Raw genomic sequence first — 19,509 nt, 5'->3', positions numbered from 1 at the left:
CAGCAAGTTTAGCTTTATGTGTGTGTGTTTTTTGGTTGTTTTTTTTGTTTTTAAATCAGAGCAAAGAAAACATTTTTTGAAAAGTCATTTGACAGTTAGGCCAAAGAGACACAGAGCTAGCCCGCCCACTTGAAAGCCAAACCAAAGGGTTTTAATGACAATCGTTACAACAGTCAGGTTCAGTCAAACTTGATGCGTTTCCATGTTATAAAGAGATATCAGTCATTTACTTATTCATTCGTTTATTTATTCATGTATTTATTGCTTGTTGGTCAACGTAATGCATCTTTGTGACACAACTAGGCCACGAGTAGACGTTAGCATCCCTGTTAGCTGCTAGCTTCCCGAGGCCAAGTTGAAGGGGATATCGTGTGCCTTTAAAACCGCGGCGAGGGCGGGGCAGTGGCTGGAGGAAGGCCCGGGGAGGGACGCTTACAAACGGACGGAGACGCCGAGCGACGCACGTAAGTCAGCCTAGGCCACCCGTGCACTCAACGGGCACTTTTTCGTCTCTTCTGGCTCACAAAGTGTGTGGATTTAGACCGTGGAAGTTCTCACCTCTTGGGACGCCAGCTGAAGGTAACTAACTTGACCTGTTTAACGTGTGTGCTGCTTCTTTGTGTAACTTTTATTTCCGTAAGACGACGACGACGACGAGTGAGGCGAACAAGTTGCTGCGTTTATTTTCGGTAGTTAAATGTTATTTTATTCAAACGTCATGATCATTGAGTCGCATCGCTCCCACGGCTATATGAATACAACAATGAGTTCATCCATAAGCCTCCCTTATCCCGCCCCCCCACCCATTTATTATTTTCTCCATGGTTCTCGGACACGTTGTATTAAAACAAAAAGAAAAACTTTCAGATGACGTCACAAAAGGTCAGTTAACAATTAGCACAATGGCACGATGAAAGGAACCTCTGATGTGGGACATCATTTAAACGAAGCATAACAGCGTTAATCAGATAGCCTGAGCCGGACACAGTGAAGGTAATGTGTTTTGTGCCATATTTAAGCAGTTTTCATTTTTTTTGTGGCGTAGTTGAGTGTTTTGGGACATATTTGTTGTTTTTTTATGGCATGATTTATCATGCAGGTTTCTCCCAAGTAGAGTAGCCCCCCCAAGAGCAGAATATGAAATAATCAGAAGCAGATGGACTGGGAGGCTCACTTCTCCCAAATTATTATGTAACTAAGTTGTAACGCTCTGCACATGAGTCGAAGTCACATTTTGGATGCAGACATGCTACATTATCCAAATATCCAAGTAAGATATTGTATTTGTCAGGGCACAACTATTTTGCCCAGGATACTTGATTAACTGGGAGAAAACAATGGAGGATTGTTCACCGTTAAAACAGCTCGTCTTTATTGGAAGTAGTATCGGTAGTATCAAATGTTAGAAAGTACTCAGAGTTAAATGATGTTACAGTGTTATAACCCTTTAAGCAAGGAATATTTGAACACAAATGGTGTGGCAACACTTATAGACAAACAACACAGCAATACTAACAGGCTTTGTCCTCTGCCGAAAATGACTAATATGACTGCAGTTTACTGAGCATTTGTGAGCATCTTCTTCGTGTACATTCGTATGTCTACACGCACTTCAGAAGGAGCACTTTGTGAGGCTGGAACGGATTAATGGCATTCCCATTCCTTTAAATGGGGAAAGATGATATGAGTTGGGGTCATGTTCACGGAACGAATTAAACTCAAGTCAAGGCACTACTGTGTTTAAATAAAACTCATTTGTCACAGGCGTAGCTTGAAAACTGTTGACATTGGAAATGTGGTCTCAATTATATAAACATGAGTTAATAACTGTGCCACTTTTGATTGTTTGTCTTTTCCTTTCCCTCATTCTTGTTAATAAAGTGTAGCCTCCATTTGAATTAAAGTTAGAGATTCTAGATAAAGCGCGTTGTCATTTTCAAATAAGACTTAATTACTTGCAGCGTTGACTGTGGGAACAGTGAAGGCAAGTATTTGACTTGAGGGGTTTGTTTGTTGGCATGTTTTTTTTTTTCTCATAAAGTTTGTTATTCTTGAGCTTGTTAAACTGATGGCTTGAACAAATATAGGCGCCTACTTTGTCTAATTCTCCTACATTTGTTTCTGTAAGTTCAGCCCCCGGAAGTTTTACATGAAATTTGGCCGGCATGTTTATAATGAGTCAACCCCCAAAAATGAAGCCATACCTGAAAATACACAGGAAGTTGGCCATTTTCATTCAAATTAGCTATTTTAGGGTCATTTTAAAGGTGCTTCAAAGAGTCCGAGAGGTTTTATCTGATAAATACCAAATTTGAACCGCGTGTACGGACCATTTTAGTTTCTGTCATTGCATGTAGGTGGGGGATGGTGGCGGAGTTTGATGACTTATCGTAAATCTCTGAATCACAAGAGTTTTCTGTAAATCCAGCCCCTTTAGTCAGTTATCAGCTTGTCCATCATCACGAAAAAAAGTCAAGTCTGCGATTGTACTTTTACGTGACCATTTTCTGGTCATTTCTAGGTGTCCTTCAAAGACAAACTCATCCAAGAGCTACTGTTCAATGGCTACTAAATTTGAACCGCGCATACTAAACGAATGAAAGATTTGAGAAATGTATTGTCGTCCATCAGTTTCCATCACTTCGTGTGGGCAGAGCATGGCAGCAAATTTTAATGACTTGGATTTAAAGTTGTGGCCCCTATCACTTTTCCAGATGTAAACATGGAGCATCATTCCAGGCCGTCCAGTCCTTTTTATATCTTCTCTTGAGCCACATGGATTGTATGACTTTCACTTTATTTTTTACTGACTGCGCTTTTCTTTGCGAGCCAGACTGTTTTGAGGAAGCTGGCTCGCTGCCCACATGAGCTCATCGCTGCAGTTTGGAAAGAGGGAGTAATATTGGATTGGATTAGAGGAGTGAGGGGGTGAAGTAAAAAAAAAAAAAAAACGCAAAACTTATATACACTTACTTAGAGTGGACGCCAAATACTATTCATGTGACTCACTTGGGAGTCCATTTAAAAGATTTGGTGCATAGCCTTGAGTTAACATGATTATTGTTGCCTTGACATTTGATGCATTAAACTCTTTTGATGATACACTGACAGTATGTTTTGGGATGTCAAGGAGTGTGCCTCAAAGTGGGAAGAAGTGTACCACTACCACTTTCAGCGATTGGTATTTTTTTTTTTTTTAAATCTTTTTTTTTAAAGTTCTATTGTGGTCTTTGCCATTTTTGTGTTTTTTCATTGTTGATAACCTAATTGGAAAAAAGCTAAAGAAAATGTGGTTATAAAATGATTCTCTCTGTGTTGGGGTTAAACTTTATACTACAACTTTCTTTGAAGTTTTGGTCAATTTCTGATCTCTTTCAAAATGTTGTGTTCAGTTATTGACAAAGTATTGTAGAGCAATCAAATAAGTCTATTGTTATCAGCGTTAACAGAGCCCAAAAATCCAATATTGTATTCATTACATATTGTTTTTAATTAACCAGCTGATTATTCGGTTATCCAAATTTTATACTTCCAAATATCAAAATCGGTCTTAAAAAAAAAAAAAAATTATCTATGTCGGTCGGGCCCTAGTCTTGTGGTGAACGTATGATCTGAAGGCCGATGCTAGAGGAACAAAGTCTTAATCACTTTCCATTTGAAGGATGTATCATGTATGAGAGTTGAAGGCTTTCATCAATGTGCGGCGACTCCTTCAAAGTGAATTAGTGCCCAGAAGTCTGTGTTTACCGAAAACACAAAGGTTAAACTCAATGAAACGAAATCTCTCCATGCTTCTTAAACAATTCTAATCCACAAGAAAAGCAAAGGAAATGAAAATGTTACTCATCTCGCCAAGTTAATTATTACTCTGCAGTTCACGCATTCCTTCTTGGATGCATATTTGTGGTGTTCTTCATGTATAATAAGGTCAAGTTGGATAATTTTTCTGAGAAAAAGTCCCAACTGTCCAACTTAAAGCAATAGATTTAAAAAAAAATCTTAAGTTATTTCAATTTGAACTGCGTGAATGTCTTAATTTCTACTAAAAACCCAAAAATATTGTTAGACGTTGGAAAGTCGTTGACGTTCTACCCTCCAATCACGTTTTAGCCAATCTTTATCTCTCCTGTAGCGTCATCGATACCTTGTCCAAAGTTGTTGAACCAGTTTGCATGATTCTTGGCATAGCTTACACTTTGCTGCGTACATTTCTAAACATTTTGTCTAGGTAAGAAAAAATGATTTAGTCGACACACCTGTCCAGCACACATCCTCTGGAATGGTGTGCTACCCTGGCTTCATTTGTTATTGTTATGTTGTGAAAGCTTCCAGACTTTGTTGTGTTGATCTTGTGTGTACAATTGTTTTTTATGGCGCTTGTTGTTGTTTGCAGTTTTTGACATGCTCAGTGACAGGCGTTGGCGTCCAGGCCCGTTCAGTGACATCCACACCTAGAAATTAACCTCTAATTGAGCTCATGTCATCATCGTGTGATAATTGGCGTCCCAAATTAAGGTGTCAAATTAAAGAGGATGTTTTCAGTGATCAACTAACCTAGAATGTTGCAGTGGCTTTATAGATAAGTGTCTCATCTCTTTTCTGGTCATATGAAATGGTATCACATCACTAACGTGCTTTGGGTGTGTCTAAAAGGGCTTTGTTTTTTCTCTTGTTATTCTTCCTGTATTGTACGTAAACAGCAACCGCTCGCTCGGTTGCTGTTTATTCCAGTCGAGGCTTCACAAACATGTTCCTCTTCCTGGTAACCCTTGAGCTCGCTCGCTTGTCATAATTGACAGACTTTGGACTGTCCATTGTCTAACTTGTCAACTCCTTGCGAAAGGCTGTTACGATCAGGTTGAAGTGTTAGAGCATATCCCTCTTAGTCGCAAGCACCAACGTATCTTTTGTATAAAATGAAAACCGAGGGGGTCATGAACTGGTCTTGTCAGTCTGCAAGCTATCTGTGCCACTGATTTAAAAAAAAAAAAAAAAAAAACATGCTAGAAACTGTTGAACCGTTGACACTTCCAACCTTACCAAGAAGCCTCTGGATGTTTGACCACATCTTGTTTCCTCAAGACCTCCCCTCTAATTTTCATTTTAAAGTCCAAACAAACCCAAAGGGGACTGGAGTCACTCTCTCATTTTAAGCACTACTAACTACACCCCACCACCTCTCCATAGAAATTCATTCTGCTTTGTTTTGCTGTTCCAGCAGCTCGGATAGTTAATTCAATGACTTGGCCCCGCGGGGCCCTCACATGAATGCTCTCCATTTGTCAAAAGAGCCGAGGCGAGAGACCGTTGTGCCCGTGCTCTCTATAATCCCTCCGCAGTAGCCGTAATGAGGGTTCACTACCGCCTCCCCGCAATCTGTGCTCTTCTTTATCATCGTTGTCCTGTATGTCTGTGCAGAGAGAATCGCTAATACAGTGGCACCTCTCAAGTCGAACGCAATCAGTGTTGCAATAATCCAAAATAAAAATCTTTTTATGCCCATTGAAGGGAAATTGAGGAATCATGTGTGACAGTGCTATAAGTTGTACGCATTTCCCCCAAAGAGCAACAGCAACAACATTTCCGTGTCATACAAGCATCATACTAAAACGTCAAAACGGACGCAAGTCTTGCTACTTTTATTGCAATTCCGTTTACTTCAGTTATCAATGTGAGTAGCCCATTCTTTTGGAATGTTGTTCGAAAAGCCAAAGAAAAAGCAAAACGTTTGATATTTTTTGGACAGAAGTCTTGTCACGTTATGCATGACGCCGTTTCAAACGCAGAAGTTTCCGAGATGTAGAAAATATTTAAGGAAATTTGAATTTCGTGGTTCTATTGTACTGTGACACATGACATCACTCACCGCAGACTTAAATGTCACTCTGCTTACTTCGCATAACCTCCTAAGTAGCCCTTGTTGAGGCTACTCCTTTTGGATAATCGCAAAGAAACCAAAAGAAAAAGCAAAACCTTTGACGCTTGTTCGGCAGAAGTCTCATTATGTCATGTGTGACGGCAATTTATTTTCAAACATGCATTTCTCCCAAAATTCTGATGTATTTTGAATTGTACAACTTTAGTTTCTACTTTTTTGCCATCATGTTTTTGTGTCAACTGACTTACAACCATCCACCGTTAATGTTAAAAACAAAATTAATTTGCTCTATTTTTGGTGTGCCGTGAAAAAAAGCCCAAGTAAACGTAAAGCGTAAAATGCCTGAAGTTTTGAGATGTCATGCAGTTTGAATTCTGGAGTTTTGTGCAAGTTCAGAAGTGTATTTTACCCAAAAATATTTAGAAATTTTGAATGGTGCAACTATACAGACAGTGGGTTAGTGGAAGATGGGCAGTCGAAGAGGCCGGATAAAAAGGAGCGTTTTTGGATCCTACACATTGAGGCTTTCATGCTCCAAAAACTGTCGTCCGTGGTCTCGTTTGGTTTGTTTTTGCCCTGGACATAACATGGACGCCCACCCAGCCAGCACAGTACAGCCTCCCACCACCAAACACTTTGTCCAGTCATGCAGGGGTAAGCGCTTCATAAAAGGCCAGCTTGGCTGGAAGCACAGAGAAATCATTTTCAAGCCTGTCAGGTGGTGATTGTGTTGCGCGGAGCGTTTGGGAATCTGGCCAAAAAAAAGAGTTTTGGAGTCAGATGGAGGATAGTGGGCCAGCCGACATTTGGTTTGCAATGTCAAGCCCACGGATGGAGTGGGGTGGGTTGGTGCGTCCCGGGCATGATGACTTTATTTGCTAACGTAAAAAACCCCATGGCTCAAACATGCCAACTGACGACTTGCAGAAATGTGCCAAGAGAACGCTTTCCCACGCACTTGTCTGACAAAGACTCACTGCGGTGATAGTGTTCATTCTGGGCCAGGTTTTTGCACAGTTAGGCTAAAAATTAAGGTTTCAAGTCTAGGTCAGGTTTCTAAACTAGAGTTGGGGTTTTAAATTAGTGATTCAAGCCTGTGTTGGGGTTTCAAGCCAGGTTTAATGTCTTTGGAGTACAAAAGTAAAAAAAAACAGTTGGGTAGAAACACTGAAAAGATTAAGTGTGTGTAAACTTAAGTTTATTTCCTCTTGGAAATTGTAATCAAAATAAACATTTAAATAAAGAATATTATTATTTGTGTGTGTGGAGTAAAAAAGTAAACTTATTGAAAAAGTAAAGTTTATGTACACTTGTAATAAATGTTTTTTTTTTACTTATTAGGGTTCGCGTTACTATTATTTGCGGGGTTTTCAGTAATACCTAATTAAGTAGCATGTTTACAGCAGTGTGACAATTGCCACTTGCTGGTACTTGTCCATCAAACCCCATTCATTTATTGCTTCTGTCAACAAGTTCGCTATTTTGCTCCCTCACCGTGTGGCTTCCGTGGAGGATTCTAGTCTGCAGAACATTTGACACTAATTCCCACGTTAGAAATAAAATGAGAAGTGACAGTTGCATACGGTGCGTAGGGGTCAGTCACTGGAAGTCCAACCACCACATGTAAGAGCCACTCTTTCTGTCAACTTCGTGTCCAAGACCACTGTCTTAACTCTGTGGACAGCTTTGGGACGGCAACTTCTGATGTCTTTTCGTGTTGTTGCCTTTCGTGGTTCAAATGTCTTTTCTCGTGGGAATCCAAAATGAGCCCAAAAGTCAGATTTAAAGGTAGAAGTCGCTCGCTTCACGCTGATGCGACTTGCTTTCATTGCCATTTTGTTGTTGTTGTTGTTGTATGGTCGAGTGCGGCTTCCACCAATACAATGCGAATCACACACAAAGCGCCACCCATTGGCCACGAGGTGAATCCCTTCAGAGGATTTGCTAAATCGATATTGAATTGCGGGGGAAGTATTGTAATGCATTGATGAATCGATATTTTAATCCACTACTAACTTCAAAGTGAAGTTTCAAGACAGGGTTACGGTTTGAACATGGGGTTTCAAGCCAGGATCCAAGCTTAAAAGTAAGGTTTCAAGACTAGTTTAAGGTTTAAAATATGATTTCAAGCCAGGGTTTGACAGTGGGGTTTCAAGACAGGGTTTTGGGATCTAAACAAGGGTAGGTTTTCAAAACAGGGTTTCGCGCCAGGGTTAGGGTTTTAAAGCAGGGTTTGAAGCTGTTTTAGGGCATCAACTCTGCATTTTCAGCTGAGGTTTTCAAAACGAGGTTAGAGTTTGACAGTGGGATTTCAAGACTGCATTAGGGTTTGGAAGTCGGGTTTTAAAGCCAATGTTAAGGCTTGAATGTAGGATTTGAAGGCAAGGTCAGAGTTTGAAAGTAGGGTGCCCACAATAATGGATGTACCTGCCTCCTGGTTGACGTCAGTGTTGTTCGCACTGCTTTAGTTCAATCATGCAAAACATTGCTTTGATTTGCATATTCACATCTGGCACATGTGCATATCCGGCACAATGACAGGCAGCTTTGCATGCATCTGAATTATGAAGCAGTCATGGTTCTGTGTATTTACACGTTACATATGTTCACCTCTGAAGAGAGTCACACCCGTGTCTAGTTATGCTCCCCTTTTCTTTTTCTTTTTACATTCTTTTGTCTGCTTCCTCTGCCCCATGCTTTTGTGTCACAAAGGTTACCCGACCAAGCATGACGTCCAACGGGAAGAACGGGTTCCCTTCATCCTCATCAATCATCAGCGACCAACCATATATGGTGATGTTCCTGCCAAGTCACATTTTATGGAGAACTCACAATGCGCTTTTAGCCCAGGATGTCGATATAACGATATAGCGATTGTGTGATAATCGATAAATTGGAAGAAAACATCTAAATGTTACATTATCCAATGTGTGGTTAGACAGTACGCGATAAAGGCAATCAAACATTCTTCTTATTGGTTGTTGCATTAAGTAGTGATGATATTTATTCTCATCATAGGACACAATACGTTGCGATACCGTCATTTTGTCATAAGTTTCGATATTGTCATTTTTGTCACACACTTTATTTACAATATACGAACAGTTTTGTCTGAGTTCATCTTACGTTACTTTATGCCTCGTACAAATTTGGAATTGAACCATAATTCTCGGAGAAAAATACACAACCCCGGTGTGTAGTTCGTTCATCTTGTATGCTTAGTTTTTTTGTTGCCATTTTTGCATTGTTTCAAAGGGACAAGGTAATAACGGTTTTATGATGACAACAAAATAAATGGATATTCAGCTTTTCAGAATGAATTGTTTGACCTTACATTATCAATATTTGACGTTTATGTATCAAAACTGTAACAAGAAACATCATATACTAATTTGCGAATGAGTTACCTCATGCTTTTTTTTTTTTTTTATTCAACCAGAAATTTTTGGAGGAAAAAAACAAAATCTTTGAATTTGCACAAGCATCAACTTATTTTGTTTTTTTGTTGCCTTTTTTCCTGACATTTTTTTTCCCAAAAGAAGAACCAGTTAGAAGCGTTTTTTCTTTGTTTTGTTTTTTTCCTGCGATGAACAAAATGCTCGTCCAGTGTTTCATACAGTAGCTGTGACATTAGCAACCTACCAAATCTATCGTTCTATGACTTTTCCAGCAAATTCCCACACTCTATAGCTGGCTAGAAAAACCCAGCTTTGAAACTAGAGGTGCAACAATTAAGCTATTGTTCTACAACTAATCGATTATTATAGTTTGACAACTATTTGAAAGCCTGCTGTTTTTTTAAAAATATCTTTTTGTATGATGTCAGCGAATAAATTGGTTGTCCAGCTGTCTAAGACGTTAGCATGAAGCTTTTTTGTTTTTGAAGGCCTTAACCCAAATCCTCCTTTTACGACGACTACTACTACCAGAACTACTGTGAGCTTTTCTACCAAATGTCCTGTCTGCTGTGGGAATGCGATCTGTGCTTGACATTGGTCAACAGGAGACAAATTAAATGTTCTTTGTCAGAGCGCAGGCCCTGCTGACGAAACCGCCATTGTTGTACTTTGACCGTAGAGGGTCATTTGCATATCAATGTTCCCGAACAGCACTCTGGACAATGGCCACGACTGTGGCTTGCTGGAGGTTAAATAAAGCCAAGGTTGTCTGCGCAGTAATTCTATGTAGATGTGCAGTATTTAGTGTGAGTAGACAAAGACACTACTGTCATGATGCCTCATGGCTGTTATGGTTTATTGGGAATAAATGATACACTGCTCGAAAATACACGCAAAAGTAAACCATGCTTGAAATCCAGTAGTTCTGATGCGATTGGCTGAGGATTCCGTGGTGGAAGAAGAGGAAAGTGGTGCCACAAGCTGCAGGATTACGCAAGCACGTCGGATGGGAGTTGTGATGTCATCGAGCGTGAGCCGAGGTGGCATGACGGTGCCCTTAATCATTCATGCCCCCCCCCCCGTCACTGCCCATCTCCACTTCAGTTCGTGTCATGTGGTGCTATGGGTGCTCAGTTACGTAAAGGCATTTCTCCCTTCTAGTAACAAAGAAAGTCTACTAAACCAGGATGCTAGAAAGGTTTTGTGAAAATGTGTCATCTTGTAATGTTTTTCTTGGGAGGAGTGTCTTGTTTTTTGTTGTCTTTGTCATTTTCAGTTTGCTGTTGCGGCGCATAGTGAACAGGTGACATAAAAATTTAAAATAAAGAAACTCTCAGAAAGGCTTAAGACTGACGGGACCAACGATAATTACAATTTGACATGGTAATAATTGTCTGAAATTTGAAAAAAAAAAATTTTTTTCATTCCTACCCTCCCAAACATGCGAAGAAGGTTAAGGCTAGTCCCAAATCCTAGAAATGAAACGGGTATGAACATTTCCTTCAAACTTCTCACGGTTATCGATATTACAAAATCTTTTTTTGTTTTCCTCTCTCCTTTTGTTTCGTGTTGTGGTGCACACTGAAGCCAAAAACAACTACTGTACCCTCAGAAACGCTAAAAATGGTAGTCACAATAATAGAAATTTGAAAATGTCCCATCACAGTTATAGCGACCAAAAATTATAACGTTATCGGTATTGCTGAAAGTACAACATGGTATACGTAGTATGATTGGAGAATCCAAAAAAGAACTACTACGCTCAGGGACGCTAACACGCTAGGGATGATATTGAACTAAACATGGGTTTATTGTTTTATCCCTATCCTAACCGTCGAAGGAACGTTTATATGCTGTAATAAAAGCAGTTTTAGGTACAGAGTTTCCACACATCTTTTTCATCTTCTGTGGGCTTCTGTCACTTGAAAGCCTCCCTAGTGAACACGATAGGAGTGCCTGTAGGTCTCAAACATTGTCTTTTTGTCTCCCCTGGCGCAGTAATGTCCTCCTGATGATGATGATGATGTCGTCCTGGTCAAACACCATGGCAGCCTTCCAAAGGGACATAAAACGTCTCATTTCACAGAATGACTGTGAAGTGAGGCGTCTACCTTTTTGATATTTGAGAGCCCATGCTGGCATCTTTTTTGTTGCCCCTGACCCAATTGTCTCATTGCCCTGCATGGTGTCATTCATCTGAATGAGCCCTGATCTCAAAACAGGAAGTGTGCTCCATCCGCGGAAGTCTTTAAAGGCTTTCTGTGCACCGAATACTTTTGTTGGCTAGTGATGAAACGTTCTGTTTGCGATCAAAGCAGAACGATGCATCATCTCAACCATCAGGCTGAATCTTTTGCCTTTTTGCTGGATTCAGCAGTGTTAAGGTTTTTACTCAGCCCGAGCCCGCCTCTCAGTTGGGTGGGGTGGGGTCCTCAACCCCTGTGGTGCGTGCACAGCAATTACAGGACACTTCTGACGCTTATTTTGCATGTGTCCGCAGACACACACCCCTGGGACTTATTCGCTGGGTGTGGGGCCACTCACTCATTGTGACACATAACTATACAAACTTCTTGGGTATCCCCTCACTTGCATTCTGTTTCTGTAGATGTTTAGAAGTTACATACCCAATCCCACCACACTTTAGTTGTACAGCCGGGTCCACGGCCCCTGTCTTGCATGCTTCCCCTCCTGTCCCTGTCCTGTCCAATCCTGTCTTATAATGTCCTGTGCTTCCCTCACAGTGTGTAGCACGCCTGTCCCATACAACACTCTAATCTAAAATGTCATTGTACTGGGCACATAATGATTTACTTTCCTCAGCTTTCTTACAGATAGTGTCCTGTCTTTTGTTGTCTTCTCTTATATAATTAAGTTACCTTTTCACTCCCTCTCCTTTTTGTTTTTTCTGTCACTCCCTTTAAAATCCATCAGAATACAAAGAGACCACAGTGGCATCTTAAAAAGTCCACTGTGACACAGTAAAACTGTTCTGGCATAGAAGGGATACAGGTAGTCCTTTCTGCTTGACCTAACAGCTGAACGGGACAAAAAAAAAAAAAAATTTATATTAGAATTGTCTAAAATGCAAAAAAAGCTTAGAAAACGCTAATTTGCACATTAGCACTCTAGTAGCACACACAAGTGTGTCTTAAACTCTCTTCTGTGAAACCATAACCCTTGGCTCAGAACCTTAACTTGAAACCACAGCCTTATCTTGAACCCCTAATTTAGAGCCTTAACATTGTCTTGAAACCCAAACTCAGGCTTGAAAACCAAATTTGAAACCATAAAACTGGCATAAAACACTAACCCTCGTTTGAAATCCTACTTTAAAACCCTAAGCCTGTCTTGAAATTTCAAAACTGTTTGCACAATTAATGTGAACTTTTTACATCCAACTGTAGGAAATATTGCTACAAAGGAAGTATAACGGGATTATCATTTCCATTATCGTAAAGTTGCTTAGAGATGCTAACCGAGATGGCTTTTATCAAGTCTCCACCATCTGGTCCTACACCAATAATGCTAATGTTTTCATAATATGTTATTGTGCTCACCCCATTGATTCACAGCAGTTATGCCACGCGTGAGTTCAAGCCTGTGGTCTAAAAACACAGGCGATGTTTTTCACGTCAGTAACACTAGCACATTAGCAGACTGGTAGCACACACAAGTGGGCCTTAAAATCTCTCCAGTGAGCGCTTTATGATCCAGGAGTCACTGGCCTACTAATACCGCTAAACTGTATTTATATTAGCCACTTTTTCTGGATCACAGCTCAACCATCAGACTGCCTTTTTTTGTCCTTTTTGCTGGATCTTGCAGTGTTCAGGTTTGGTATGCGGCCATAAATGTAAAAACATTGTGATGATACTTTTATCAAATATAATTGATTTATGGATTGACTGATTCTTGACGCTCACTCTTGTTTGAAACCCAAACACTTGAGTTGAAACCCTAACCACCAATTGGAATCCTGAACTCTAATTTAAAACCCAAATCATGTCCTGAAACCCTAACACCGGCAAAAATCCGGTTCATAACCCCAATTTGAAACCGTAACCCTATCTTGAAACCCCAGTTGGAATCCTGAACCCTAACTTGAAACCCAAATTATGTCTTGAAACACTTAACACCGGCTTGAATCCCAAATGTGAAACCCAAACCCTTCCCCTAGTTAGGAAAAGCTTTTCTACCCATCAATAACACTTGCACATTAGCACTCTAGTAGCACACACAAGTGGCTCTTAAACTCTCTCCCTTGAGCACTTTATGATTTAAGAGTCACTGACCAGCTAATCCTGCTAAAACGTATTCATATTAGCCGCCTTTTCCAGATCATAGCCACATGCAAGCTTTAATTTCTAAGCGCTGCCCTGTGAGCTTTGGTGATTCACAGGAGGGCAAGTAATGAAACAAAAAGTCGAAGCGCCTCAGACTGAACAGCGAGACACACGACAGGCAGGAAGAGAATGTAACAAATCTGGACATAGCGACTCGAGCCGCTCCGTAAAACGATCTGAAGAAATGGCGTTCCACTTCATTCTTGTTCACAGCCGAATTCAATCCTATCCAACCTAGGCGGCTCCTTTCATTCCCTTTAAAAGCGGCACAGTAATCTCGGAAGAGGACGACGGGATCCGTGCGGGACTGGAGCATTGAACGTTTGCAGGCACCCTTATTGAATAAAGAATGAGCTGGTGAAAACTGCTCGCCATTTAAATATGTCCATGAACCTCACTGATCAATATCGCCTTCAACTATCGTTCGTTTAACCCGACCCCCATAGCTGCGTGTCGCCCAGTACCTACGGTGATTTAATAATTGTATTATTATGATTATTCTTTTAGTATTATTTAATTTAATAATTATGACAATCATAATAATGTGTTCAATGAATTGATTTCTACTATGATTCAGAGGGTTCGATGCCCGCTGTTCACATATTTGGGAACCAAATGCGTCTGTCATCCACCACACATGTCCGCAGAGTGCACATATCAGTCCGCTTGTGCCCCGATCAAATTGACCAAAATCGTGTTAACTCACCTGCGGACTTTCTCACTCCACCAGCCGCATCTCCGAGGGCACACCCTCGCTGCCCCGGGTCTGCCAAATTGGCAAACACGTAGCGAGTCTTGCGGTTGCATGAAAATCAAGATGCACTAGTTTTTATGAAGCGCAGCTGCACTATCTATGAAAATAGAGCCCATAATGTGAAAAAAAGATGCGCTGTGAATAATTTGCAGATGCACTAACTTGCTATAATATTTCCCGTTTTTCTTAACAGGCTGATCCAACCCAAAGAGGACATTACGAGTGTGAGGACCAAAATGGCTGACCATATTACTATGCACGTGGCGTGTCTTTGACGAAGCGACCGAAAGGTTCCTGAACATTCCCCGACTCTTGAAAGAAAATCAACTTCCACCTGTAAAGAAACATTCATCATGCCGATCCTCAAGCAACTGGTCCACTCCAACCACCAGTCCAAGCGGCGTTCCCGCGCCGACCTGACGGCGGAGATGATCAGCGCTCCTCTGGGCGACTTCCGGCACACCATGCACGTGGGGCGCGGCGGCGACGCCTTCGGGGACACATCTTTCCTCAGCACGCGCTCGGGCGAGGCCCCGAACGCCGACGCCAAGCGTAGCTCTCCGGTCTCCAAGCCGTCGCTGCTGGCCCGCACCTTCCGCGGCAGCAAACGCTCGCACTCCGTCAACCGCGGGGACAGGTACGAGTACAGTGCCGCCGCGCCGCCCGCCGGCTCGGCCAACTTTGTGAAAAATGCCATCTCCCTGCCGTACCTCAACCTCCACGAGGGCAGCGGCAGAAGCCAGGGGACCGGGGTCTCTGACAGCAAGCCCGCCGACGGGCCGGCGGCCATCGCCACCTTCGACGCAGAGTTTGACGAGCGCAACTTCGGCGATCTCACCGAACTGCCACCATCCCTGCCCAAGAGCGGCGGTGGCCTGAAGCACGCGGAGTCCATGATGTCCTTCCATGTGGACCTGGGGCCCTCCATGCTCGGCGACATCCTGAGCGTGATGGACAAGAAAGGCTTTGAGGACGATGACCTGGGCTACGAGGAAGGCAAGGGCAGCGAGGGTCACGGCTCGCCCGGGCACATCCCGCTCATCGACGACGACGGCCCTGAGGAGCGGCGGCCGCCCGCCAGGCCGCCCCGCATGATGATCTACCAGCAGAAGGTCATGGTGGCGCCCTACAGCCCTGAGCTTCACACCAGGAATAACCACCAGCAACTGGACAGCTGCTCCGTGTCCAGCTCCGGTTCGACCACCGAAGAAAAAACTCCGTACCCTCACCACAATGACACGGACAGTGCCAAGTACAGCTCACCGCGTGGCGAAGATGAGTTCTCCTTCATGGACGACGAGGACGAGATCCGAGTTTAAGACCGGACGCCGTTGGCATCCTGATCCTTGGGGATCAACTGAATCGTCACCACTATTCAGTCGGGCCTCGGTTACGGCGTTCAATACTGTCACTCGTCTAACCTCATCCATCGACGACTGTGGGGAGCTGGCTGCCATTTCTGGATGATCGCAACAACGCCACGTTGAAACAGGAAGTGGAAGTTGTGGCTGGGAATGTGATCAAGAAGACTAGGGGCAGGGGGCTCTGGCCTTCGCGTGCACAGTTTGCATGTCCTCCCGTGCTTGCGTGGGTTTTCTCCCGGCACTCCGGCTTCCTCCCACATTCCACATGCATGTTAGGTTCATTGAAGACTCAATATTGTCCTAAGGGGTGAATGTGTGAATAACGGTTTGTGTAAATGTACCCCGCCTCACCCCAGTGAGGATAAGCGCTATAGAAAATGAATGAATGGATTGATGGATTAATGACTTGTACAAGTGTTTACAGGGTCATTCACATTTTGAGTACGGTCTTAAAGGGTCCCTTTGCACTTAAAATTGTGAGTCGCATTAAAACATTTACAGAGTGTAATTTAAAAAAGAAAAAGGTCTAGTATGTTTTTTGGTGATGGTGGCCAAGTAAACGTCGTTAGCTAACACGCCGATGTTGTTGCAGTCGAAGCTTAAATGGCCTCCAACGGGAACTCCCCAAAATGGACGTCGTCGTGACAGAATTCGCACAGAACTAAATAGACGAGGGACTCAACCGATAACGGACGCCGTGTGTGGGTCATTGCCATGCTGCGCGCAGGAAATTACTTACCGACCACAATATTTGGTACACCTGCAGCCAAAAACAATATTTTCATGACAATAATAAAAGAACTATTTTTGTAAAAATATAAACTATTTTTCTAATTGTGGTTGTACTTTGCATTTTACAAAATAAAACTACAAAACTGCAATCAAAACACAAAGATAAATTCATATTTTAAGTAAAAACATTTTTGTAAGAAAAAAAAAAAAAACTTTGTAGATGCCACATTACAAATTAATAGCACTATTAATCTATTTTGTAACATGCATGCTACAACCACTATATTTTAATTTTTGTTGCAATGAGGTTTTAGTTTGTATATTATTAAACTAAAAAAAAAAAAATTCCATCTATTTAGTAACATGCAGTGTGATTAGCCGCTCTGGTAATTATTTTTATTTTTTTAAAGAATTGTTTTTTAAAGAATTTTTTTTATCTCTGAACTATTAGTTCATTATTTGTATAATTGTGGTTGTAGTTTGCATATTAGTGAATAAAAATGAAATATAAGGAAATATATTTGGTAACGTGCATGCTATAACCTCAAAAATAAAAAAGATGTACTTTGCTAAAAATACAATTTATTTCAAAAACAAAAAAATTGTTTTAGGTTTGGTAAAATGATATTGAATTGTCTTTGTAACTCCAGAAAATGGCGCAGGTGTACCGAATGTTGTGTCCAGTGTGTTGTACGTTAGCTAAGTTTATTTTAATCACTTTGTCGCTAACATTAGCAGCAGGTTATTTTCCTCGTGTTTCTCGAGATTCGGTTTCATTTCAGTCTTTTCTTTTTATATAAATATAATTTCTGAGGTATAAGGGCCAAATTTGAACGTGCTTATCCACTCCGCGGAATTGTTGTGCCATCAATGCTTGTGAACAGTTTGTTGTGTTATTCAACAATCTGTAAAATTGCTGTAAAGAGAAAACACAACAATGGGCCATTGCACCAAATTGTTGTGTATGCTGTCTGAACTGCGTGGACTTTTTTTTTTTTCCCGATGCTTTTGAGCTGCAAAAAAAAAAAGAGGGGGGGGGGGGGATTTATTAAAATGCAAACCGCTGTAAAAAGATGTTTTCTTGCCAAGTTTGTGCCATCTTATCTGCTCTACGACATAACACTATCCACCCTTATTTTGTTTTTTTTGTTTGTTTTTCAATAAAAGACATCGCTGGTGAATGACGTATTTGTCTTTCTTTAGCCAGCAAACAGTCTTCAAGGGGTAAACGTTGACTTTCAAGCAGGTATGGCATGAACTGACTCTTCGAGAACAGCGTGACGTAAACACACCAGTCATCTACAGGACGCTGGCGCCCTCTGGCGGAAAAGTGGTCTGTGACGTCCCAACTCTCCAACTTGTCTAATACTTTTTTAAGCCTTGCAAACTTGCAACTGATCTTTTTTTTAAAAAAATTTAATGCCTTATACCTGGGATAAGCTCCAGGTCTCCCGTGACCCCAGTAAGGATAAGTGCTATAGAAAATTGACATATGTCATTTGTCATGAAAGAAAAGCCTATCTTGCCTTTTAATTGCATTTTTTAAATTATTATTAAAACACACTTCACATCGTCTTTTTACTCAATCCCCATTTAAAAAATGAAAAAATCTTACGTTCTGCCTATTGTTATTGTTACCTTACAATAGGTGTTTTAAATGCCTTATACATAATTTTCTAAAATAAGCCTCACTTTATATTCATCATGCATTTAAAAAAAATAATACATCCATCCATTTTATATACTGTTGATCATGTCTTTTTAAAATTAAAAAGGTCTTTTTAAACAAAATGTATTTCGAAGTTAAAAGTGCCTTACTTTGCATGTCATTTAAACAATAAAAAAATACAGGCTTACTATATATTTTTGAGACAAACAGAACGTGTCGGAAGGCCCTCCACCCATCCGCTAGGCGGCAGTGTTGATGTCTCCGTTGATTACTTGACTGCAAGTCATTTTGATAGGAATCTAACAGTCTATGATCTGCTGAAATCCCACTAGACTAAGTATCACATAGTCTAGACAGCACACACACACACATCTGCCTCACAGTTCTGAGGTTGCGGGTTCAATCCCCGGCCCCGCCTGTGTGGAGTTTGCATGTTCTCCCCGTGCCTGCGTGGGTTTTCTCCGGGCACTCCGGTTTCCTCCCACATCCCAAGAACATGCATGGTAGGTTGATTGACAACTCTAAATTTCCCGTGAGTGCGAATGGTTGTTTTTTTTGTTTGTGCCCTGCGATTGGCTGGCGACCAGTTCAGGGTGTACCCCGCCTCCTGCCCGATGACAGCTGGGATAGGCTTCAGCACGCCCGCGACCCTTGTGAGGAGAAGCAGCTCAGAAAATGGATGGATGGATATATTGGATTAGATTACTTCTTCTTCCCCAGAAAAATGAACAAACCTTCTTTAAAAAAGGGCATGACTTGCCTCTCATAAGATTTTTTCCTCAGACAAATACAACGCATGTTTGCATGTTGTCCCTCTAAAATACAAGCGTATATTTATTTCTGAGAGTGGCTGAGTATGTGCCTGTGCTGCAATCACAATTAAGGCCAACGAGTGGCGTCAAACACACAAAGGAAAAGACGGGCTGCATCCATCCGAGCGTCAGACTCCGCCCGCTTTCTGCCTTTTATGCAATTATGCGTGCAATTAGATTTAGTGAGAGCTCCACCCACATCAGAGTCTCCATCTCTTCTCCACCAGATCTTCCTTGTACAAACCTTGCTCGTTCGACCATACATCTCACCCAAAAATGAAATGGAAAATATAGCCTGAATGTACATCGTCATTTTTAATAACATTTTTTTTAAAAAAAAGGTCTTAAAATACGTTGTGTTGTATATGTGTCTTATTTTACATCAGTGCTTTGAAATGCTTTAATATGCGTCTTTTTAAAAAGGCCCTAATATACATCAGCATTGTTGTCTTATCTATACATCTTTAATAAAAGCCATTTTTTAAATGCCTTACTATATACATCATAGCTTTATCTCCCAATATGTGCTGTCATTTTTATTCTTACCATACATGCC

General features: G+C 41.4%; 1 protein-coding gene across 2 annotated transcripts; it reads left to right on the top strand.

Annotated features, from left to right (window-relative positions):
- Positions 1–410: 410 nt before the first annotated feature.
- cdc42ep4b (CDC42 effector protein (Rho GTPase binding) 4b) lies at positions 411–17,653 on the top strand. 2 transcript variants are annotated; one of them, XM_061755559.1, is made up of 2 exons: positions 411–579; positions 14,570–17,653. In XM_061755559.1, exon 2 carries the CDS (start codon positions 14,730–14,732, stop codon positions 15,693–15,695), a length of 966 nt encoding a protein of 321 aa, XP_061611543.1. In that variant the 5' UTR covers positions 411–579; positions 14,570–14,729; the 3' UTR covers positions 15,696–17,653. The 2 variants fall into 2 exon arrangements, with proteins under 2 accessions (XP_061611543.1, XP_061611544.1); XM_061755560.1 differs by lacking the exon at positions 411–579 and adding an exon at positions 8,591–8,671.
- Positions 17,654–19,509: the final 1,856 nt, after the last annotated feature.

The sequence above is a fragment of the Phyllopteryx taeniolatus genome, chromosome 19, assembly GCF_024500385.1.
Source record: "Phyllopteryx taeniolatus isolate TA_2022b chromosome 19, UOR_Ptae_1.2, whole genome shotgun sequence".
Lineage (NCBI taxonomy): Eukaryota > Metazoa > Chordata > Actinopteri > Syngnathiformes > Syngnathidae > Phyllopteryx > Phyllopteryx taeniolatus.
Note: the sequence above shows the minus strand (reverse complement) of the source record. Positions and strands in the feature narration are given on the sequence as shown.

Bases quoted from the DNA above. Each gene is read 5' to 3' on its own strand.
- cdc42ep4b (XM_061755559.1), top strand. From the start codon at position 14,730: ATGCCGATCCTCAAGCAACTGGTCCACTCCAACCACCAGTCCAAGCGG.